Here is a 26,385-nt window from a genome sequence, read left to right on the forward strand (position 1 = left end):
TGGTCCCTATCATCTCAGATATTATGAGGATCTCGTCCCTATCATCTTAGATATCATGAGGGTCTGGTCCTTTCTGTCACAAATAACCATACATTTATCATACGTGCATATTTTACATATCTTCTAGTTATAAATATATACATACTCGTTCATACAATCATTATGTAATAATGCATTCAATACACAATCATACACTTATCATACACTTACCAATCAAGTAAGTGTGTTACCTACCACATAGGAGTATGCACACAGCCCCGAAAACATAATAGATAAAGGGGGCTAGAACTCACCTGGAGTCGGTTTCTCTCGCCGTTAATGGCAATGTCCTTCCTTAGTTGTGCACGGCTAATTGTGCAATACATTACGCATGTCAATTATTCATTACTAATACTTCCTACATCTAAGTTAATGAAACCCTCAACTAACAGGGGTCCGGGGGCAACGCCCCTGGTAGCGGGGTCTAGGGGCAGCAGCCCCTAGCAGGGTCTAAGGGGCAGAGTCCCTGGCTGGGGTTGAGCTATCAGGTTAGCTCAGAAAAATTTTATTTTCATTAAGAGTCCTTTGTCAAAAACGCATTAGAAAATTGAATCGCATGGAAATTTCGCTTCGCATAGCCCATTTCGCTTCGCATGGCCCATTTCGCTTCGCATGCTTAATTTCGCTTCGCATGGTGTGCGATGTGAAATTCTTAGATTTCGCATGGCATGCGATGCGAAGCCCTTTTTCATGCAATTAAGGCCCGATTTCCTTATTTTGTCATTTTAGAGCCATCTTATCCCGAGACCCTTCCTTAAAACCCGCGTGAACCCTTTTTATGGGTTTCGGGTTGTACCAACTTTGTATACCCGTTTGTTACTTAGTCCAAACATCACCTTTTTGTTCTATAACACACCCGTGAGGTTATAACTCACCAGGTTTATGTTTTTCTAACTTCCTACGACCCGATCTACTAGTATAACAAGTTGCATGTCGAATCCGACCTCAAAACTTAACCTTTTTAACCAACTCACCTTTTGCTCTCGGGTTCGGTCCAGATCTGAAACAACTCAAGGATCTGGACCCGATTCTTGGTGTTTGATGATGTTCACACACGAGGTTCTTCCTTCCTTTTACTTGGATTCGGATGTGGGTGCTAGGCATGTTCAAAACGGTTTGGGACTAGGAACCGGAACCGGTTCCTAACCGGTTCCTATATTCAAAACCCCCTTTTAAACCGGTTCCAGGCTCGAACCGGTTAGGGAACCGAACCGGTTCTCCCACCCTCGGACCCCTAACCTATCTAACCGGTTCTTACCGGTTCCTAACCCGGTTCCTGTACCGTAACCGGTTCCAACCGGTTACAGTGTAAAAAAATTTTTTTTTCCGTTTTTCGTTTGCGATTTGGATTCTAAACTACGATTCGTATTTGTATAACATGAAAAATAAAAAAAACAATTAACATAAAAATAAACAATTAACTGATGAAGAAAAGACAACTACTAAAGATGTTTGCCACTTAAGACAACTACTGAAGGTTGCCACTGAAGACAACTACTGAAGGTTGCCACTGATGACAAGTTGACAACTACTGAAGGTTGCTACTGATGATAACTACTGAAGGTTGCCACTGATGACAACTACTGAAGGTTGCCACTGATCACAACTACTGAAGACTGCCACTGATGAGGAATACTCATCAGTGGGAAAGCTGCCACTGATGAGGAATACTTATCAGTGGGAAAAGTCATCAGTTGAATCAGTGGGAAAGCTGCCACTGATAACAACTACTGAAGGTTGCCACTGATGAGGAATACTCATCAGTGGGAACATTCATCAGTTGCGACTTCTTCCTCGGAATTACTTGTAGAAATGCCTTCTTGTTCGTCGTGCACTCGAACATCAAGTGGTGTTTCATCTTCGAGAGTGGTTACGTGTTGAATACGATCGATTGAGTCCAAGTGATCCTTTAAGCAAATGCACATCTCCACCGACTCCGAATTTAGTCTTGTTCTTCTCACCGATATTACCCTGCCACTAAGAGAAAAAGCGGATTCCGAAGCTACCGTAGAAGCTTGGACGGTTAGTAAATCACGGGCCATGGTGGCAAGAATCGGAAACTCGGTTTCCTTTACCTTCCACCAAGCCAAAACATCAAAAGTGCCATATTCCTCTTCGGATAAACCGGTAGAGTAATCATTTGCACTATACCTTCCTAGTTCGCTTGAAGGGATGTTACCCCTTTGTTTTTTAGCCGTTACGTTGCGAACGGTGTTCATAAGGCTAATCATGGGATTTCGTACTCTAGTAGCACTTGAACTTGATGAAGACCCCCCGGCATAGGCATGTGTATGTTTGACCCATATTTATTTAAATAAAAGTCATACATAAATTTAAAATTCAAGTTAAAATCATTTTTTGCCTCTGTTGAAAAGTTTGGGTCAACTTCATGCATATCTAAGGCTGAAAAAATTTCGTCTATCACACATTCAACCCCCGTAACATTTAACATTGGGTTTAAAGCGGCGGCGCAAGTAAAAACCGGTGGCAATTCAAGAAAGTATTTTTTTAATTTAAACTTCATTGGTAATATGATGTTTGAAAACATTGGACTTTTATTTTCAAATTCTTTAAGATTGTTAACGATTAAAAATAACTCCGAAAGAACCAAGGGACTTGTCGGATAATACGTTCCCGATAGTTTCGTAGTTGATGTTTTAAAAACTTCAAGAAAAGTCGATAAGTCATTGATAATTTCCCATTTCTCATTTGAAAAGGGGATTGCCAAATCATTCTCGGCAAGACTAGAATGAAACATTTGTAAAGTTTCTCTTTGTTTCAAAGCACTTTGAAACATTATGCAAGTGGAATTCCATCGATGAGATACATCCCAATTAGCTCCCAAAGCTTTTCTTCCCGTATCTTTACAAAATTTTCTATATTCCATTTGTCTTTTTTTACTTTTCTTAAAAACTTCATGTATCATTAGTCTAAAATCGTTTATAACCGATGTAACCTCATCCGAAGCAAGTCCGTCTTGCACGATTAAATTAATGATATGTGCAACACACCTTGAGTGAAAAAATACACCATTGCAAATCGGCGTATATTTTAATTTTAATTTATCAACCGCCGATGTATTATTCGACGCGTTATCAAATGCAATTGAAAATATTTTATTTTCTAGTTTATAAGTTTTTATAACATAATCTAAAATTTCAAACAAATTATCTCCCGTATGTGGATACTAAAAGAGTTCGAAAGCAATGGTGCGTTTCATCATTTCCCACGATGACGGGTCTACCCAATGAGCGGTGACACAAAGATAAGATTCGGGTAGACCATGTGGAGCCGACCAAACATCACTAGTTAAGTTTATTCCCGTATTTATATTTTCAAAATATGCAATTAGTACCTCTTTGGCCTTCTTCCACAATTTTAAACAATAACGTTTAAGAGTATGACGACTTACGTGAGTGTATTGTGGTTGAAGCGTATCTCGAATCATGGCGGTTAAGCGAGGGTTGTCGAAGTGGCTAAACCGCAAAGCTTCTTGAATCACAAACTTCGCCATACGATCTTGAACTCGATCAATTTGGTATGTAAATATTCCGCCTTCACTATCCATTTGCGTTTGTTGCGAATCGACGTTCTTTTTCAACGCCTTGCAATACGGTTTTTCGATGTGTTTCTTCAAATTTGAATTCGAAAGTGGGTTTAAATAAATCCCACAAAACTTGCACCGAGCCTTCAATGAATGGTCACTCAATTCAACCAAATCCCAATTGCACCAAATCTCTTGATTACGATTATGAGGTACAATACGAACGAAACTTGGTTCGGCGTTGAACCTTGACCAACCGATGATTGTGAGGCAGCCATAACAACAAATATTAATATAGAAGAAGAGAAAACAAGATATTAGAGAACTCAAAACGTTGTAATAGCGTCTTTTTGTATTTTTTTGCGTTCGGGTTTGCGTTTTGAGTGTTGTGATGAACCCATGACACCAAATACCTATTTATACTAGTAGTGGGGTGCTTGGGGGAGCCAAAAAACGGCTATTTTTGACCCCAACGGTCAAAAAACGGCCAAAAAAAACGATTTCCAACGGCTATATTCGATCAAACGGCTAGAACCGGTTAGGAACCGGTTCCGGATGGTTCGGTTCCAGAACCGGTTCCGGTTCGGTTCCGGTTCCTACCCGCCCCCACTCAGAAATGCAAGAACCGGTCACGGATCATCGGGTTGAATCAGATAGGGTCCGGTTCCTACAAAAAACGGGTTGGAACCGGTTCGGGTCCACCGGTTCGGTTCCAGGAACCGGTTTCGTTGAACATCTCTAGTGGGTGCTAGAGAGAAAGTGTGTGTTCTAGAGTGTGTGTGTGTATACTTGGAAAGGAAAAGAAAGAAAATGGGGAAGTGGTTGGGTATTTATAGGGGTTCCATGGGCCCTATGGCCCATAACCCATTCCCAGGCCCAAATCCCAATCACAATCCACACTTATCACACGACTAATTTAACGACACGCAAATAATCATAAAACTTTTTGTTATATTCATTATTTAACAAAAGCTGGATGTTACAAGTTGAAGAAGAATCATTTCTGCAAGATGTTGTGGTGCCTATTTATAAGCTGATCTGTATCATTTAGCATTTAACTAAGTTTAATTAGGAATCTTAAGTCACACAGCCCCTGATCCATTGCTAATGTTAGTAACACATAAGCGTAGGAGCAGGCAGGTGTAAAACTGTAAATAAGATCGTGAATGTGTGTATACCTTTGTTTAATAGTAAAAAATGTCATTTTTATATTTTGTAGCTTACCTTTTCATGAGAACAAAGAACAACGAGGACATAGAAGAAAATGTGGCAGCTGTCACTTCTACTTCTACATCTACATCTGCTGCTTCAACTGCTACAATTACTGATTCAATCACATCCCAACCTGTTGTTGTGGAGCCCACTAAAGTGCGTACCAGTGGATCAGCAACGTGACCTTTCAAGTGGATACAGGAGGAGAAAAGAAAAATAAAGCCAAAGAATGCTGAAAGAAAAGGGCATTTTGAAACAATTCATTCGAGCAAAGTCCATCCCGCCTTTCATACCATAACGAACCGATCCCCTACCGATTGAATTTGCGTTGTGTCCCCGCCGCAACGCGCGGGCTCTTTGCTAGTTACATATAAAAGATACAAGGACAAAAAGGTAATTGACTTTTTCCGGCGGTACGCCGTTAAATTAATTATTACCGGCCAAAACTCCTCCCTCCGGCGAACGTTACAGATGACTCCTTTAATTGCTATACTGAATGTTTGTAATACCTAATCAACCCTTGCCGACGGTTGGCCTATTATCATTGAAGACGAAATAGATTGGAATTCCACCACCGCTCTCTCAAATGCCTTCCTATAAACACTAGTGGGAGAGCCCGCGCGTTACAGCTGGAACACAACAGGGATTCGGTTGATAGCGGTTCAGTTTGCTATGCTATTGACATTTTCCATATCCAAATTTATATTTTGTACAATTTAAAATACCATAAATAACACATTTATAAAACAATATTAGCAAACAATAGAATATAATTTAAAAGGTTGAAAACACACACACAAAATGCGTATCAAGTCAACCAGTGAAAGCTATTTCAAACTATAGAAAAAAATCATGTATCATCGAACATGTTATTTTGCCACCTTTATTTTCAAAGATCAATAATAAACAAGAAAACCAATCTAAATTTAGGTAGCCCGAACCAGCCACGAGTCCGGACAGACGGAGCCCCTAGCGGTCCACCTATTGAGGGATTTCCCGGATAAAGCCCGACCCCCACGCCCGCCAAACGGCACGACAGCGAGGAGCCGGTAAAACCAGGTGAGATCAGGACTCGAACCCTGATCTCCCATATAAATTGGTGATAGTGAGGTTTGAACCCCTTACCTCTCACTAGTAAAGTGAGTGCTCTACTTTTAAGCCACAACCAATTTATACTGGTTCTAATTCCCCACCCAAATGGAATATTTTTAAAAAATCTTATTTTACTTATAAATTTGCATTACAAAAAATGTGTCTATCTTCCAATATTTTAAAAGGGGGTTTTTTACAGCCACCCCTCTTTTTTGCTAAAACACTAACTAATATGTCCCGTATAGCTCTATACGGGGCGTATTGGTTGGTTTTTTAGAAAAAACCCACCAATTTTGTCTTATTATATTTTTTGTCTGGAGATCAGAGGTGGCGTATAGCCCTATACGCCACCTCTGATATTTATTTTTTTAATTTATTATTTGTTATTATTATTGTTAGTATTATTAGTATTATTATTATTATTATTTATTATTGTTGTTGTTAACATAACCGAGGTTCTAAACATTCGTTTGGATCGATTCCAGCATTAAGTTCGTTTTTACTTATATTATCATATCTCAAAGTTTCAGGTTCTGATTATTATCTCTCGTTCGAAGCGTTAGTGAACGACTCGTTTAGAATCGTAGTTTGTTTGTTATAATTATTAATCGTCTGCCTTCCATCTAAGGTGAGTTTTTATTATAATTATTAGAATTTTAGTTTGTTTATGTATGATAGTATGTTCGAGCTGTAAGAAATCGGATCACACCCTGACATTTCCGCCTTAGGTAGTGGCGTATTGGTTGGTAAAGCAACCTTACACATTTGCTATTTTTGATGTGTGTGTGTGTGTGTTTATAGGGGAAGTATAAAATGAAAACCCACTTGAGTTGTGAAAACCTATGAAAACCCTATGTAACATTGTTTTTTTTTGTTTTTTGTTACACACGTAATATATGTTGTTACATTTAATACAAAACATCGAAAAAAATCAAAAAAACATTTTTTTGCTATTTTTTTAACATTTTTTTACTAATTTTTATATATGTTTTCAGGAGAGAGAAAATGTTATATATATGTTTACATTTTTTATTAACTTTAAATGTGGACCACAAGATTTAAACTTTAATTAAAAACGTGTGGTTGAGAATGAGTTTCTATAGTTTTCACAACTTAAGTGGGTTTTTATTTTAACCTAACCCTGTATATATATATATATATATATATATATATATATATATATATATATATATATATATATATATATATATATATATATATGAAATATGCATATGTCCCTAAAACGTTTAGAAAACTTAGTGAAATAGGGAAATGACAAAACTCACCTTAGATGGAAGGCAAGTGATTAATAATTATAACAAACAAACTACGATTCGAAATGAGTCGTCCACTAACGCGTCGAACGAGATAATAATCAAAACTTGAAACTTGGAGATATGATAATATTAAGTAATAACGAACTTAATGCCGCTGGAATCGATCCAAACGGATGTTTAGAACTCCGGTTATGTTAAATTAAACGTTTAAACGAGCTGGTACTGACCAGAATCTGAACAGTAAGTCGGATAATAATAATAATAATAACAATAATAATAAATAATAATAATAATAACAATAATAATAATAATAACAAATAATAAATTTAAAAAAAATATCAGAGGCGGCATATAGAGCTATATGCCGCATCTGATATTCAGACAAAAAACATAATAAGACAGATTTGATGGGCTTTTCTAGAAAAACCCACTAATACGCCACGTATAGCCTTATATGCGACGGCGTATTAGTGGGGTGTGGGGGTGTCCCTAGCTGGACCCTTTAAAAACTATATCCAGCTTTTTAATTTTAAAAAAGAACAAGACTTTCGGCACATGTTCCCTAATTTTTTTCATCAAAACTTTGCCGTCTATTCGATTTTTTTTATACTTTTAGATCATTTTATGAAAATTTGTTTTCTTTTATAGGGTTAAAATAAGTACGATATTTGTTGGAATGATAAAAAGTAATCTAATCAATTAAATATAAAATAGGTGAGAATTTGACTTGATAACAATATTTGAATTGTGACTCTAAAAGTCTAAATGATGATTTTGCTTACAGTTTTGGTTAAAGATTTGGCATTCTATATCCACAAAACATTCTAGTTTGACAAATCCAAAAGTTATTATAAGAATGTAATTTTGAACAACTCTGGTAGATAAATATTTATCAAATTTATAACAGTGCATGTGGCCTGTGGCTAGAAAAGAGTGCCAAAAGAGAAACTACAGTCGTTAATAATAGCCTACCTTATAGGTGGGGTGTTAGCAGTGAGAGCCGTTTTGGCATATGTGACGGTGCTGATTGGGGTCGTGTCAGCGATGGCCGGTAGGTTTCGGTTGGTTGTGTTGGCAACAACTGGTAGTTGACCGTGGCGTTATGTGATGCTAACATTTAGACCCGTTGCAGGTTAGCTAGTTTCATACCTGAGCGACTCATTCTGACTCATTGTATATTCTGAGTGACACATTTTGACTTATTGTGTAATGAGTGATCTAAATTAACCCATTAAGCTAACAAAAATTACCCACATCAAACCCAGCTTAGGTGCAACTATGACAGGAAACTACATAGTGCAGAAAAATGATACCACAACTTTGGTTTGCTTAAACTCACCAAGCTCGAGATTCGTGGCCATCTAGTTCCCCGAAAACAGAAACTAGCTATGATTAACAGATTATAACAAAATCGATGATCAATAAAACAAGAAAAAGTAGTTAACAGTCTTTACCATACTCTCATTCAAATGCAGTTGTTTAGATACATGAGGTCTCAAATTCAAATTAAACAAATAAATAATAATATTGGTGTTGGTATACATTCACTTGACATCGTTCCCAGCTTCTAACATCAACTTGTAAAGCACAAAACCTCCTTGATGGCAACCGGGCATTTTGGATGCCATGCTCTCCAACTCACTCTGAATTATTTACAAAAAATTTAAAACGCAACCAACAAAAATGTTTATGCAGGCCAACCCAACTCACTCTGTTTTAACCACCTGTCTTAACCCGTTGCACAAACCCACCCACTTGCTACATATATTTTGAAAAGATAAAAATGACAGTATATAATAACTCACGAGACCGATAGTATATAGTTTTGTTGATTCATATCCATCTTGTGCGCTGGAATAGAGTTCTTGGACTTGTGTTGATTGAAGATTGCACTTGATGAAAAAAAATGCAACAGGCCTCACATTCATTACCCTGCGTGATATACCGATAAATAACGGCTCGCTCTGCATCAAACCAAATTGTAACACATTAAAGTGTTTCTTAAAACCTCATGAAATAATAATAATAATAAACTTGGATAAATTCTGACCAAGGTTGCAGCAGGTACTCCTATCTCTTCAACCACTTCACGGATAATGCTGTCAAACATCTCCTGAGAGACTTTACTGTTGCTCAATTCTGAGTTTTGCAACCCGTTTTCACACTTATGTGATGTAATACCAACTTCATCCGGCTACAAACGGTTGACTTTTTATATTAACATAATCGGCCAGAAGCCACCAATTATTTATTTTGAGAAAAATAAGGAATCTGTACCTCAGGATGGCCACCTGGAAAGACCAGGTATCCGGGAAATTCACCAACATTGTTACTTCTTTGGAGCACGATAATCTTATTGTCAACTGTCTCTACAACTGCACCATTACCCAATGGACTTGAAGTGTGTTGACATTGCTTGCAGTCATCTACAAAAATATCAAATTGAGAAATATATGCCTTGAATGTACGATGAAAAAATGGATAATTTGTTTTGTTTACCTTCAGATGAAACAAGAAATCTTTCCCATAAAGGATTTAAATTTGTCCCCACAAACGTCCTATAATCGGTTAGACCAAGGTGAAAGCATACATTGGGTCCCACGCCATCATATCGTCCATACTAAGTTGCAACCATAAAAATAATCAGAGTCATGTTTATAATACTGTTATCTTAAATTACATCCAAAATATTGATGATTAACAGTCGAATGTAACACGACGAATTCGATTACTTAAAACACGTGAATGTGTTATAACTTTTGGACATGTTAGATATATCAACGCACCCTAAACTTTTTACCATTGAACAATGATGAGTTGTGTTGAACTCTTTTATCCCATATCTGAAAATGAGATAAGAGGAAGCATGTTAGATGTATAAAAAGATACGTACACCAGATGAATTTATTCAACCTGACTTGCCATTAACAGAAGAAAGCGCCACTGAACGAAAAGTAACTAATCCTTAACACTCAAGTACCAAAAATATATATGCTGAACAGAGAAAATTTAGGCGAATACTACACACAGCAAACCTTATAATTTGATGAAACAAGAACATCAAAATGATGCTACTGCCCAATTTAAAAGGCTTGATTTATTGGAGTTCACATTATCTCAAAACCTATGATCGTTATCATACAATGATAAATTAATGACTAAATCACTAAAATCAAACAGAATCCATTACCCTAACTGATTCTTCCTAAATCATATTTCATCCATCCAAAATTTTCACCATGAAAGAATCAAGGCTACATGTACAGCATAAAGCAGTGTTTGACAATAAGTGCAATATCATCAGGGATAGCCCATGCCCCTACTCAACCTTCTACTATACCAAACAAACAGGGCCGTCTCCGAAATTTCGGGTGCCCCATACGAGTATAAAAAAAGACCCTTATATATAAAAAAAATTTGTAGGACTGACGAAAACTATGATAACAATTGTAGCAATAAACAAAAACAAAACAAAGTCTAACAGCAAACAAATAAAAGTTAAACGAATTGAGAGGCTCTTATAGAAAATTCTTTTATATATATCTTTTTTTATTAAATCCCGCCATCTGATAACGGATCCTCAGCAACGGCTGAGGCCCAACCTACCTCGGAGACGGCCCTGCACATAATATTTTTTATATACAACTTTTGTTACGGACCCCCATGCTCGAACATTTGGGCCCCTTTTCATTTTTCTAACCCTACCACTTGATGCTTAAACAATCATTTTTCTTATACACTATACATGCATATCAATACATTTTACACCCTGTGGATGCTTATACATACATATGTGCTTATCTATGATTATTTGGGTTTAAATATTTTTTTTTATTTTTTGCATAAGTCACTTTAACTTAGAATATTACACCATGAAATTCTGAATATGACAGTTATAATTGTTAGAAGAAGGATTGCCCCGACCCGTTTTGACAAGTTAAAACCATAACTAGATAAACTGTTGGGGAAATTCTGAATAAAATGGGTATCTCAGATTAGATTTCTGAGAGTCGTGAATCACTTTCAGATCAAATCTATTTGTGGTTCACAAAAGAATTGGTCGGATAAAACTCAGAATTGAGAGGAAGATTTTAGTATGATCTTGCCAGAACCAATGTCGTTGATCAAGAAACTGTTTTAGAACCAATGTAGTATCATGCATTTAAACGCTCCAATTTTTACGAAATTTAGTTAAATTAAGTAATTTTTATAAAGCAACATATGTACTAAATAAAAAATATCCCAGCCAGAGCCCCTTGGATTACCCCCCAACGTTACTTCTTAGGTATCAGGATATTAATCATAATAAGATCAAATACCCTACTTATTTCGATACATATTACAACAAAATTGATCAACAAGTTAATCCCCAATTACACTAAATATAAATATGTTTATCTGCCCTAATTTCAGCTCCCAAATTACATCTAAATGGAAATAGAGAGAGAGAATACCAGAGAAATGGAATTTTCCAAGTCAGCGTCCGGATGTGGAACTCTATCGTACGATTCGTCTAAAATCACCGACACCTGGTAGTAAAAATCAACAAATTGGTTGGAACTATTCGATAAATAATTAGAGATCGGAAATGAAATTGACCTGTGAAGAAGAGAGACCAGAGGGACATGAAAGAAGCAGTTTGAATGCATTCTCCATCACCTTCACAGATCTTCGCAAACTTTCACTCAACACCATCTCACTAATACCATTTTTACCCGCACTTTGTGGCGCCAGTCGTGGGCATAAGCTTTGTCTTATTATAATTAGGGTTGGCAATTCGTATCTTTAACATGTTTAACTGGAATGAAGCGACGCGTTTAACAAAAGTATCAAACATGAATACGACTCGTTTAACTACTTTATATGTCATGACCGTAAGACAATTTTAAGTTTCATGTAACAATAAGGGAATATGATGGAGTCTAGCCTACTAATTTCAATTATTTAAGAAAATTAAAAAATCACACACCGCAATTTTTTGCTTAACAGGTCTTATCGTGTATTTAACAGGTAACCACTTGCCACCTAATTATAATCACTTCGTATCCTTAAAGATATACTATTTACAAAAGTTTTGACACCAAACACATCTAGTGACCACCAGAGTACCAAAAGTAAAAAAAAAAATTCTGTTTATAACTTTTCAAAAGCTTAGAGATCTTTGAAGAGTTGCATGTTAAAGTACAAACTTTGTGATAATGTATTTAGCAACATGCTTAATATATGAAACAAAAATCATAAGCCTTGCTTAGATATTAAACCTCTCTAAAGCACAAAAGGCTCTATGTATACCAAGTGAAGCAAAATAAGATAAAAGTTAGAAACATATGGTTCATATTTATCAAGTGAAACAAAATAAGAAAAAAAAAAGTTAGAAATACGTGATTCATATTCAAAGTTGATAAATAGTTGATTTAATGAGTATATGGAAAAATGATTTTTAATATATATATAACGTTACATTGGTGTGTTTTAGTATTTTGTAAATTGAAAGCAATTTTGAGTCAAAATGATCCAATTAAGTTAAAAAATCCATCGCATATAGAACAAAGAAAAACTGTGAAAATACATTATAAAATCAAAATAAAGATTACATAAGTTAATGAATCATAACTATTTAAAAACAAGTAAATAGAATTTGTATATATGTCTCTGTATATATTGTTATTGTTATCGTCGCCTTCTAATCTATGGTTAAAAATACAATCAGTTGTAAAGTTATAACCGAGGGAGGGTTTGGGTTTTGCTTGTTAGGGTGAAACCATGAAAGACTTGATTGAAAGCCATTCTAATCGAAGCTATCATCGTCACCTCACAGATCATCAACATTCAGTGTAGGGCTGGCTTCTTCAACATGTATGTTAGCATGAACTTGAGGATAGGGATGAGTTCGGTACCATACCTGTACCGAAAATACCAATTCCGGAAAACACCAAATCTTGAAAGAAGTGAAGATGCAAGTTGCGCATTTATAGACGTTCAAACTATAACTATTACAAAATACATCCATTGAAAGATTTTATTTTTAAATTTAAGTGTTTATTTAACTTTTTAGTTTACGTTTTATTTTTGAATTATGAGTTATTTATGATTTAATTGTAAATTATATTATGTTACTGTATTTAATAATATAATAAATATAAAAAATAGTTTGATTTTATTTGTTGAAGGTGATGATTTGATGGTTTATCTATGTTAGTTGCTGTAAAAGAAAATAAGTGACCGGAGAAGTTTGAAATATAATGTGGATATATTGTTACAAACACTCTAATTTATTATAAGTCATTATCAGACTTATATATTCATATATCTGCTTTCAATTGCAATCAATTGAATTGAACGGTTACGATGCAATTATAATACCTCATCATTCTTCAATCGAATGAAATTTTACTTGAAGCCCGGTGCTCATTCACTGTCAACAATCTCTACTTCAATCGCTTTTGAGAAGACGCAATTGGACGGTATGTATGTCTAACTTCTGGCTATTAAACTTGAATTGTGTGGAAATTGGGACTACATCTGATAGCACTGAATGTTTTTCAGAGTAAAAATACAAGCTTCCAATTGAACAATACATTCCCCTCTAGCCTCCCTTCACTGGTTTGTGGAATGGATTGACTGACTAACAACAATCATCATCTTTTTATGGTGCAGTTGTCCAATTCAAATTAACTACTCATATTATTTATGGTGATGGTGGTGGCACCACGACTATAAGTCTTCTATCATCTTATCAATCATCGTTTCCATCAACTGTTACTTTTCGGCATCTGAATATTAACTTAACGTAACACAGATATATGAATATAATCATTATATTGATACAGACACACTATATTCACTAACCCTACAAATTACAACACCTAATTTGAATCACTGAGGATAAATAATAAGGCTGAATTACAAGGAAAGCAAATCCTTTACCACTTACCACGGAGCTGCTATATCCAGACGATTCGCAATCGAAGCATGGTAACATTTCATCGTTTCTTGATTAAGTAGTGTCAACTCACTAAATTGTGTATCAAAGTTATTTAGTTTATAGGGATTTTTACATATTTCTCCTTCCTAAACCTTTGAAATTACATATTTCCTCAAAATACAAGTTTTTAATGCAAAATGTACAATGCTCTTTAAGCATGATTTGGGGAAATATGTAATTTCAAAGTTTAGGAAGCGAAAATATGTAAATGCCCCTTGTTTATATATTGAAAAAAGTAACATCATAGAAGCACAAATTAATTAGTTTATATATTGAAAAGCGTAATATTGTTTAAAATAAACAAATGGGAAGTATTGTGGTGGATTCATCGTTATCGGTCTCGTGTTGGTCGGCGATTTTATCGGAAAACATTTGGGCTGGCCAACTGAGTCAAAAGGAACTTTCGGTTCGGTTTCCATTTTGCGTGTAATGAAAACTGAAAAACCATCAGAACCGAACTTATGAGTTTTCATTTTTTTTTATTTTGATATTTAAGTAACTTCTAAGAATTTAATAAATAGTGTAACCCAAATATTTTAGTTCAAATGCATAATAATCAACTACCTACTAAATAACGAAAACATTTAGGTCCAAATTCATTATTTTGGGCTAATTTTCCGGCCTAAAAATTTTAACCCGGATTGCAAAACTGAAAACAGAAACCCAAAAAACTCAAACCAAACGGTTTTCAAAAAACAAAATTTCGGTTTGGTTTGAGCCCGAAACCGACCCATGGACACCCCTACTTGACCCGTTGTATATTTTCTTTTATACTAATGAATGCGCGTTTCCAGGGAGGTGAAATAGGCTGCTTCTGGCTTCTATACTCTATTTGGATCAGGTAAACATAGTTTCAGATCACATATAAGAATATAAAAAATAACTACATGATGGTATGAATTTTGCCTCTTTTAAAATCTTTTAAATTTTAGGAATATCATTTACCTTATCTTAGTCCTCTTGTTCATGAACAGAGCTTCTTGTGTCATTTGTTTTTTCTATATACGTTCTGCGATCATCTCGCGATAAAATAAAAAGGTAAAACTTTCTCATTTTTTCATCTTTGCATTATATTTCGTCGTTGGTAATGCACTAATGTGTTGATTATTTTGCAACAACAATATTGTTACAATAAATACTTAAATATTGCATTTTTGCCCTTATAGCTAACTTTTATGATTTGAAGCATTTGACCTGTCTGAGGTAAAATAAAACGCAACCCGAATCGACCCATCATGAGTAAATGGGTCGAAATTGCACGTCTAAATGTATAACTAACATTTATAATTTTTGTTAGTGGAATGTTACATACTAAAATATATTTGCGGACTCGAAGATACGCCAACTATGTAGAGAGAAATGAACATATGCACACTATAATATTCTTCCTATATATTCTGTTGGGGTTAAACCAGCAATTATGAAGCTTGCTAAGGTTGTGTTTAGATCAATACAAATGCTTAATTTTCTTTTCCTTTATTTATTTTTATTTATTTTAATATCTTAGATTGAAGCGGCTCTGCAGTCCCTCCAAAATATGGTTGATCTTCCATTTCTTAATAATCCCATGGATAGTAACAGAGCTGTTAACGATATACTCGAATGGCTAGCTTTAATATTTGGATTTCAGGTAAATATAGCTCTTGTCCTAGGTAGCTTTTATAATTCTATTTTACTTTAAATAATTTTGTTTCTGTCATATAAATATGTTCACAAATGAAGAAAGGAAATGTTGCAAATCAACAACATTTAACGTTGCTATTTGCAAATATCGATACAAGGTCCAAGATTTTAGAAGATGGCGAGGAGGTAAAGCTTTCACCAACATATTAAATAACAAAACAAATCACAAGTTATATAATTTGATTGCACTTATTAATTATCATTTTGCATATTTTATAGTTGCATAGCCACACGATACAAACATTAATGGATAAATTGTTCAAGAACTATAATACATGGTGTGATTATTTGCACTGCACATCAAACCTCAAGTAAGTTATTCTCAATATTTGAAAGTTGTAGTTTTTATATAATATTTTATAGTATACTTTATTGTTTTTTTAATCACATAGGTTTCAAGCTGATGCAAATAGGCAGCAGTTAGAGCTTCTATACATCGGGCTCTATCTACTTATTTGGGGTCAAGCTTCAAATATCCGTTTCATGCCTGAGTGTATCAGCTATATTTTCCCCAATGTATGCTTATTTATCTCAAAGTTAAGTTTGTGCACTTTCTGTTATACTTGTATATCATAATCAATATGGAATGAATAAATAAATAATCAAACCGAAACTACATAGTTATCGTACACGCCTTTTAACGTAAGATAATATTAGTTATCTTCTACAAATTTTGCGTAGTTACCGAATTATTCTTGAAAGATCTTTATTCCAGTCTTGAAGTTGAAAGTAAGAGGATTTGACCTCAAAAGTCAACTGAACACATACTGTGTGATTACTAAGCCAAAATGGGAATATTAAGTTTTATTTATTAATATTATTATTAAGGGAATATTGATTGTGAGATGTTACTCACCACATGTTTTTATTGGATATATAGATGCCAAATGTACTTCATGGAATTTTGTTTAGTAATGTGGAATCTGTTAGCGGGCCGACATATCAACCAGAAGCAGTTGTGTAAGGCCCTGTTTCCGGTAATCCTACTTTGGTGTTGGATTTACTCATAAACACAGTTTTAAAATTAGAGTTAATTAAAACTTTCACGAAATAATTAAACTTCATGCATTACATTACAAAACATCAAATCATATCTTAACATACAAGTTGTCTTTGATAAACATTAACATAAAATAGTCATGACACTTCTTTATAGATGCCAGTCTCTTTAGCTCATGCCATGTGTCCCTCCTTAAGCCAGCTGCCTCAATCTATTTGTCCGCGTGCATACTAAAAGTCAGCTACGCTGAGTGAGTTCTAGATAATCAGTTAACATACATTACATTCATATTCTTACTCATACGTGTCCGAAGATACGTATTCATACCTTACCTGTTATTACTTCTCTCATACATACTTTAGATACATGCATACGTACTTACATACTTGCTTTCATAAAACCCTATGGTATACCATAAGCTATTCTATCTTAAACATCACAGATATTATAAGGGTCTGGTCCTAACATCACAGATATTATAAGGGTCTGGTCCCTAACATCTCAGATATTGTAAGGGTCTGGTCCCTAACATCTCAGATATTATGAGGGTCTGGTCCCTATCATCTCAGATATTATGAGGGTCTCGTCCCTATCATCTTAGATATCATGAGGGTCTGGTCCCTTCTGTCACAAATAACCATACATTTATCATACGTGCATATTTTACATATCTTCTAGTTATAAATATATACATACTCGTTCATACAATCATTATGTAATAATGCATTCAATACACAATCATACACTTATCATACACTTACCAATCAAGTAAGTGTGTTACCTACCACATAGGAGTATGCACACAGCCCCGAAAACATAATAGATAAAGGGGGCTAGAACTCACCTGGAGTCGGTTTCTCTCGCCGTTAATGGCAATGTCCTTCCTTAGTTGTGCACGACTAATTGTGCAATACATTACGCATGTCAATTATTCATTACTAATACTTCCTACATCTAAGTTAATGAAACCCTCAACTAACAGGGGTCCGGGGGCAACGCCCCTGGTAGCAGGGTCTAGGGGCAGCAGCCCCTAGCAGGGTCCAAGGGGCAGAGTCCCTGGCTGGGGTTGAGCTATCAGGTCAGCTCAGAAAAATTTTATTTTCATTAAGAGTCATTTGTCAAAAACGCATTAGAAAATTGAATCGCATGGAAATTTCGCTTCGCATAGCCCATTTCGCTTCGCATGGCCCATTTCGCTTCGCCTGCTTAATTTCGCTTCGCATGGTGTGCGATGTGAAATTCTTAGATTTCGCATGGCATGCGATGGGAAGCCCTTTTTCATGCAATTAAGGCCCGATTTCCTTATTTTGTCCTTTTAGAGCCATCTTATCCCGAGACCCTTCCTTAAAACCTGCCTGAACCCTTTTTATGGGTTTCGGGTTGTACCAACTTTGTATACCCGTATGTTACTTAGTCCAAACATCACCTTTTTGTTCTATAACACACCCGTGAGGTTATAACTCACCAGGTTTATGTTTTTCTAACTTCCTACGACCCGATCTACTAGTATAACAAGTTGCATGTCGAATCCGACCTCAAAACTTAACCTTTTTAACCAACTCACCTTTTGCTCTCGGGTTCGGTCCAGATCTGAAACAACTCAAGGATCTGGACCCGATTCTTGGTGTTTGATGATGTTCACACTCGAGGTTCTTCCTTCCTTTTACTTGGATTCGGATGTGGGTGCTAGGCATGTTCAAAACGGTTTGGGACTAGGAACCGGAACCGGTTCCTATATTCAAAACCCCCTTTTAAACCGGTTCCAGGCTCGAACCGGTTAGGGAACCGAACCGGTTCTCCCACCCTCGGACCCCTAACCTATCTAACCGGTTCCTAACCCGGTTCCTGTACCGTAACCGGTTCCAACCGGTTACAGTGTAAAAAAATTTTTTTTTTCCGTTTTTCGTTTGCGATTTGGATTCTAAACTACGATTCGTATTTGTATAACATGAAAAATAAAAAAAACAATTAACATAAAAATAAACAATTAACTGATGAAGAAAAGACAACTACTGAAGATGTTTGCCACTGAAGACAACTACTGAAGGTTGCCACTGAAGACAACTACTGAAGGTTGCCACTGAAGACAACTACTGAAGGTTGTCACTGATGACAAGTTGACAACTACTGAAGGTTGCCACTGATGACAACTACTGAAGGTTGCCACTGATGACAACTACTGAAGGTTGCCACTGATCACAACTACTGAAGACTGCCACTGATGAGGAATACTCATCAGTGGGAAAGCTGCCACTGATGAGGAATACTCATCAGTGGGAACAGTCATCAGTTGAATCAGTGGGAAAGCTGCCACTGATAACAACTACTGAAGGTTGCCACTGATGAGGAATACTCATCAGTGGGAACATTCATCAGTTGCGACTTCTTCCTCGGAAATACTTGTAGAAATGCCTTCTTGTTCGTCGTGCACTCGAACATCAAGTGGTGTTTCATCTTCGAGAGTGGTTACGTGTTGAATACGATCGATTGAGTCCAAGTGATCCTTTAAGCAAATGCACATCTCCACCGACTCCGAATTTAGTCTTGTTCTTCTCACCGATATTGCCCTGCCACTAAGAGAAAAGGCTGATTCCGAAGCTACCGTAGAAGCTTGGACGGTTAGTAAATCACGGGCCATAGTGGCAAGAATCGGAAACTCGGTTTCCTTTACCTTCCACCAAGCCAAAACATCAAAAGTGCCATATTCCTCTTCGGATAAACCGGTAGAGTAATCATTTGCACTATAACTTCCTAGTTCGCTTGAAGGGGTGTTACCCCTTTGTTTTTTAGCCGTTACGTTGCGAACGGTGTTCATAAGGCTAATCATGGGATCTCGTACTCTAGTAGCACTTGAACTTGATGAAGACCCCCCCGGCATAGGCATGTGTATGTTTGACCCATATTTATTTAAATAAAAGTCATACATAAATTTAAAATTCAAGTTAAAATCATTTTTTGCCTCTGTTGAAAAGTTTGGGTCAACTTCATGCATATCTAAGGCTGAAAAAATTTCGTCTATCACACATTCAACCCCCGTAACATTTAACATTGGGTTTAAAGCGGCGGCGCAAGTAAAAACCGGTGGCAATTCAAGAAAGTATTTTTTTAATTTAAACTTCATTGGTAATATGATGTTTGAAAACATTGGACTTTTATTTTCAAATTCTTTAAGATTGTTAACGATTAAAAATAACTCCGAAAGAACCAAGGGACTTGTCGGATAATACGTTCCCGATAGTTTCGTAGTTGATGTTTTAAAAACTTCAAGAAAAGTCGATAAGTCATTGATAATTTCCCATTTCTCATTTGAAAAGGGGATTGCCAAATCATTCTCGGCAAGACTAGAATGAAACATTTGTAAAGTTTCTCTTTGTTTCAAAGCACTTTGAAACATTATGCAAGTGGAATTCCATCGATGAGGTACATCCCAATTAGCTCCCAAAGCTTTTCTTCCCGTATCTTTACAAAATTTTCTATATTCCATTTGTCTTTTTTTACTTTTCTTAAAAACTTCATGTATCATTAGTCTAAAATCGTTTATAACCGACGTAACCTCATCCGAAGCAAGTCCGTCTTGCACGATTAAATTAATGATATGTGCAACACACCTTGAGTGAAAAAATACACCATTGCAAATCGGCGTATATTTTAATTTTAATTTATCAACCGCCGATGTATTATTCGACGCGTTATCAAATGCAATTGAAAATATTTTATTTTCTAGTTTATAAGTTTTTATAACATAATCTAAAATTTCAAACAAATTATCTCCCGTATGTGGATACTCAAAGAGTTCGAAAGCAATGGTGCGTTTCATCATTTCCCACGATGACGGGTCTACCCAATGAGCGGTGACACAAAGATAAGATTCGGGTAGACCATGTGGAGCCGACCAAACATCACTAGTTAAGTTTATTCCCGTATTTATATTTTCAAAATATGCAATTAGTACCTCTTTGGCCTTCTTCCACAATTTTAAACAATAACGTTTAAGAGTATGACGACTTACGTGAGTGTATTGTGGTTGAAGCGTATCTCGAATCATGGCGGTTAAGCGAGGGTTGTCGAAGTGGCTAAACGGTAAAGCTTCTTGAATCACAAACTTCACCATACGATCTTGAACTCGATCAATTTGGTATGTAAATATTCCGCCTTCACTATCCATTTGCGTTTGTTGCGAATCGACGTTCTTTTTCAACGCCTTGCAATACGGTTTTTCGATGTGTTTCTTCAAATTTGAATTCGAAAGTGGGTTTAAATAAATCCCACAAAACTTGCACCGAGCCTTCAATGAATGGTCACTCAATTCAACCAAATCCCAATTGCACCAAATCTCTTGATTACGATTATGAGGTACAATACGAACGAAACTTGGTTCGGCGTTGGAACCTTGACCAACCGATGATTGTGAGGCAGCCATAACAACAAATATTAATATAGAAGAAGAGAAAACAAGATATTAGAGAACTCAAAACGTTGTAATAGCGTTTTTTTGTATTTTTTTGCGTTCGGGTTTGCGTTTTGAGTGTTGTGATGAACCCATGACACCAAATACCTATTTATACTAGTAGTGGGGTGCTTGGGGGAGCCAAAAAACGGCTATTTTTGACCCCAACGGTCAAAAAAACGGCCAAAAAAACGATTTCCAACGGCTATATTCGATCCAACGGCTAGAACCGGTTAGGAACCGGTTCCGGATGGTTCGGTTCCAGAACCGGTTCCGGTTCGGTTCCGGTTCCTACCCGCCCCCACTCAGAAATGCAAGAACCGGTCACGGATCATCGGGTTGAATCAGATAGGGTCCGGTTCCTACAAAAAACGGGTTGGAACCGGTTCGGGTCCACCGGTTCGGTTCCAGGAACCGGTTTCGTTGAACATCTCTAGTGGGTGCTAGAGAGAAAGTGTGTGTTCTAGAGTGTGTGTGTGTATACTTGGAAAGGAAAAGAAAGAAAATGGGGAAGTGGTTGGGTATTTATAGGGGTTCCATGGGCCCTATGGCCCATAACCCATTCCCAGGCCCAAATCCCAATCACAATCCACACTTATCACACGACTAATTTAACGACACGCAAATAATCATAAAACTTTTTGTTATATTCATTATTTAACAAAAGCTGGATGTTACAAGTTGAAGAAGAATCATTACTGCAAGATGTTGTGGTGCCTATTTATAAGCTGATCTGTATCATTTAGCATTTAACTAAGTTTAATTAGGAATCTTAAGTCACACAGCCCCTGATCCATTGCTAATGTTAGTAACACATAAGCGTAGGAGCAGGCAGGTGTAAAACTGTAAATAAGATCGTGAATGTGTGTATACCTTTGTTTAATAGTAAAAAATGTCATTTTTATATTTTGTAGCTTACCTTTTCATGAGAACAAAGAACAACGAGGACATAGAAGAAAATGTGGCAGCTGTCACTTCTACTTCTACATCTACATCTGCTGCTTCAACTGCTACAATTACTGATTCAATCACATCCCAACCTGTTGTTGTGGAGCCCACTAAAGTGCGTACCAGTGGATCAGCAACGTGACCTTTCAAGTGGATACAGGAGGAGAAAAGAAAAATAAAGCCAAAGAATGCTGAAAGAAAAGGGCATTTTGAAACAATTCATTCGAGCAAAGTCCATCCCGCCTTTCATACCATAACGAACCGATCCCCTACCGATTGAATTTGCGTTGTGTCCCCGCCGCAACGCGCGGGCTCTTTGCTAGTTACATATAAAAGATACAAGGACAAAAAGGTAATTGACTTTTTCCGGCGGTACGCCGTTAAATTAATTATTACCGGCCAAAACTCCTCCCTCCGGCGAACGTTACAGATGACTCCTTTAATTGCTATACTGAATGTTTGTAATACCTAATCAACCCTTGCCGACGGTTGGCCTATTATCATTGAAGACGAAATAGATTGGAATTCCACCACCGCTCTCTCAAATGCCTTCCTATAAACACTAGTGGGAGAGCCCGCGCGTTACAGCTGGAACACAACAGGGATTCGGTTGATAGCGGTTCAGTTTGCTATGCTATTGACATTTTCCATATCCAAATTTATATTTTGTACAATTTAAAATACCATAAATAACACATTTATAAAACAATATTAGCAAACAATAGAATATAATTTAAAAGGTTGAAAACACACACACAAAATGCGTATCAAGTCAACCAGTGAAAGCTATTTCAAACTATAGAAAAAAATCATGTATCATCGAACATGTTATTTTGCCACCTTTATTTTCAAAGATCAATAATAAACAAGAAAACCAATCTCTTCCCTTTAATAACAAAAGCATGCGACGATTTACAGTAACAAACAAACTAAACTAATTATCACGGATTATCTTTCACTATTTTAGCCTATGACTAATTCTTTTTTTTATGAATTAAAATGAACATAAATTAAGTAACCTTTAAAAGGGATTCAGATGGTTAACTTTTTGACTTCACATAGATGGAAAATGCTTGTTAAGGTTGAGGGGGAATGCAAAGAACTATTCACTTTTTGGATCAGTTTGAAAGGATTGAAATTTATCCCACCAATGTTTGCCTCAGTCTTCCCTTTTTAACCTTTTACTTTCTTTTTTTTTTTTTTTTTTTTTTTTTGTGAAGTGTGTTGTCTATAAAGTAAGCCAAAGTGCTAGCCACAAATTGTTTAAATGAAAACGGAATAGTTGAATTGCATATGTATGCATAAGAAGGTTAATCATTTTAGGTGAAAGAGGTCCGGTTTGACTTTTGAAGGTCAAACCTTCTATGTTTAAGTTTTCAAATTGATTCCAGTTTGTTAAAAAGTTGGACATTAACAAGTTTATATTTCAATATGTGGTTATAAATACTAATATGGATGTCAAAACATTTCATTTAAAAAAAATTGTCAATTTTGGACTTCCAAATCAGTATGTTAGGCCAGAAAAGTCAACAATGTCAATTGCTCATGTAATGGGTTGCAGTCTGAGTTTTGAAGGTCAAACCTCACAAATATGAATTCCATAATAACATGAATTTGTTATAAATTTAAACATCTGTGCAGTTCAATTTGAAGTCGCATTCATTGATTCCAATCGGTTGTTTAACAGTTCTTTGTGATTAATAAGACTTGTCAATTGGTAACTTCAAATCAAGATGTTAGACCTCAAAATTCAACTGAAACTTGACGTATGAAGGTCAAATGTACTTTCTAAATTCCAAAATGACACGAGTCAACCATGTCAGAAGTCAAAAATCAATTATATTTCGAAACAAAATGTCACTACAAAGTTCCAGTCTACTTTTCCTAAAAGAATACGTCCATCCTTATGTCTAGTGGTGCAAAACAGGACAGTTTTAAGAACCAGAAACGCGTATCATTTACTTAATATTGATCTGGTATTTGATAAATACACACTAATTTATACATTATACCTGTCTCGTAATTCTGTCTGCTTTCTCCCATGATGGTTTCTGCCATAATTTAACAACAAACATGAACGTTAGAGTGTTAAAAAGAAAAAATTCATGAAATATCAGAACTAAGAGCACTAAAAGGTTACTCCAACGGCACCACAGAGCCAAAAATAGGAAAAGAATTTATATATGAATTGTATGATGAAGCATAAACCAAGAAAATAAATAAAAGAACACATTGTTTGACTTCAGCACAGGCATCCAGGCTACAATCACCATCGATCATCGCCAATACAGCACCTTTTACCACCGATTCTATGAGCATAATCTACAAGCATTATAAGCCACCTCTGATAAGCATTTAAAGTTTAAGGCATGACAGGTCAACTTTATATTCTTTAACTAAAAATAGAAATTAAAAAATTGTTTTGTGAATATTAGAATCAATGTGAATAAGAAGTGTTAAGAATCATGAGTTGAAAGAAATGGTGACATACTTGATATGCAATTCGATGTGTTCCTGAATAACAAATCCAAAGCAACTGCTGTCAGTGTGTCACTAAAGTTGCGCCTCAGCAGCTCGTGTTCTTTGACTTTCAAGCCGCTCTCCAATAGCTGCATGGCCTTGTCTCCCCTTACGGTTACATAACATGTAATCTTTTTATTACGACTGATTCCAAATGACCTCACAGTGTAAGTTGCTGTACAAAGCAAACAACGAAAAAAACGACTTATCAATTATTTTATTAAGTAAAAGAAAAGAAGCGCACAGAAAAAAAAGGCCAACAAAAAAGTATAGTAACAACTGTGAAATATATCCAACAAACCAATCAAAAGGGAAAAAATTAAAATGTTATACAGAAAGATTAAATGAAGTAAACATGTGCGTTAAGAGCACTCTAATACTTGAGGTAGTAACCATGTAGGATGTCCCACTCTCACCAACTTCACTCTAATCTAAAAATAACCGACAGTTTAGTAATTAGCATGCACTCACGCAAGTGTACATATAAATAGAAATACACATACAGACACACATATATAGGGGAGAGTTCATGAGAAAACGACAAATTTACACGCAATATATCAGACGAACACCTTCACTTTTGTAAGTCACAAACACAAACAAGAAAACCCCATTCGTTTAGTTGTTCGTGGTTGATCATTTGTTAGGTTAAAGTTAAGCGAACAAGCATGAACATAATTCGTTAGTTTTCTTTGGTTCGTTTACAAGCGTAATAAAAACCTTGTTTGCATGAAGAAAAATAAATAAATAAATAAATAAATAAAGGTATTATACACAGTTAAAAACTTGATTATTGGTTAAGAAAGACGAAAGTGCCCTTTTGAACATTAATATAAAGAGTTAATGTGTAGGCATACCTTATACTCTTATACTCTTCTAGTGAGCCAATAATATTGATGGTTCTTCATTTGGATGTTTTTACCTACTGAAAGTAATTTAACCGAACCATGCCCGTTTAAGGTAAACATATTTGTGACCCAAAATATAAAATATACAAGTCAAAAAAACAAAACCGTTTAACTGTATGTGGCTGAAAAGAAGGTTCATAATATTGTCTGATAAGACGATGATGTTTAGCACTACTGTAATTAATGAACGACAATATTTGAAAGAAGCAAAACTTACATACCTGCGCTTTAGCGGACTTCTTCAATCTGTTGATTTCTTTAACACAAATCAACCAACTGTGGTGTGCAAAATAAAAAAAAAGATTATTACACAAAATTCACAAAGGATTTTAAGCAAACAGGTGGTTTGAAAACATAATGATCTTGATAACCCTAGCAAACATATAATACGAATTAAATTGCCACAATGAATTCCTTTGATTAATTCCACAAAATGCACAAGAAATAAATTGATATCTCAGTATTATATGTTGGATTGGGTTCTCAGACGCACCTGCCTTTTGCAATTGCAATATACCAGCGACCACTGATTGCACAGTGATTAAATGGATTTCAAAACAGATCACCATTGAATTGAAGCACATCTTTAGTGCAGGGTTTGATTGGATAGGGTTTGGATGATGCCTGTTATTATAGGGGTTTCGAAATTGATAACCCCAACTGATCAATTGAAGCATTCAATATATGGTTGCAATCATACAGCGGTTTCGATTGATTGATTCCCCAGCTG

At 35.8% G+C, this 26,385-nt stretch overlaps 1 protein-coding gene and 1 long non-coding RNA gene across 2 annotated transcripts; one reads left to right on the forward strand and one right to left on the reverse strand.

The window, feature by feature from the left end:
* Window positions 1-8,656: 8,656 nt before the first annotated feature.
* On the reverse strand, window positions 8,657-11,859 carry LOC143561458 (nudix hydrolase 9-like). Its single transcript, XM_077049543.1, has 8 exons — window positions 11,764-11,859; window positions 11,619-11,693; window positions 9,951-10,007; window positions 9,664-9,784; window positions 9,442-9,590; window positions 9,215-9,358; window positions 8,970-9,128; window positions 8,657-8,807 (listed from the first exon to the last, which is right to left on the reverse strand). The coding sequence occupies exons 1-8, from the start codon at window positions 11,857-11,859 to the stop codon at window positions 8,709-8,711; spliced, it is 900 nt and encodes a 299-aa protein (XP_076905658.1). The 3' UTR covers window positions 8,657-8,708.
* Window positions 11,860-15,869: 4,010 nt separating this feature from the next.
* LOC143561459 (uncharacterized) lies at window positions 15,870-16,342 on the forward strand. The gene is made up of 3 exons (XR_013140306.1): window positions 15,870-15,958; window positions 16,052-16,143; window positions 16,225-16,342. It is a non-coding gene; the product is annotated as an uncharacterized LOC143561459 (long non-coding RNA).
* Window positions 16,343-26,385: the final 10,043 nt, after the last annotated feature.

Source organism: Bidens hawaiensis, unplaced genomic scaffold (genome assembly GCF_021521415.1).
Source record: "Bidens hawaiensis isolate Kalapana, Puna unplaced genomic scaffold, B.hawaiensis_p1.1 tig00020677_1, whole genome shotgun sequence".
Taxonomy (NCBI): domain Eukaryota; kingdom Viridiplantae; phylum Streptophyta; class Magnoliopsida; order Asterales; family Asteraceae; genus Bidens; species Bidens hawaiensis.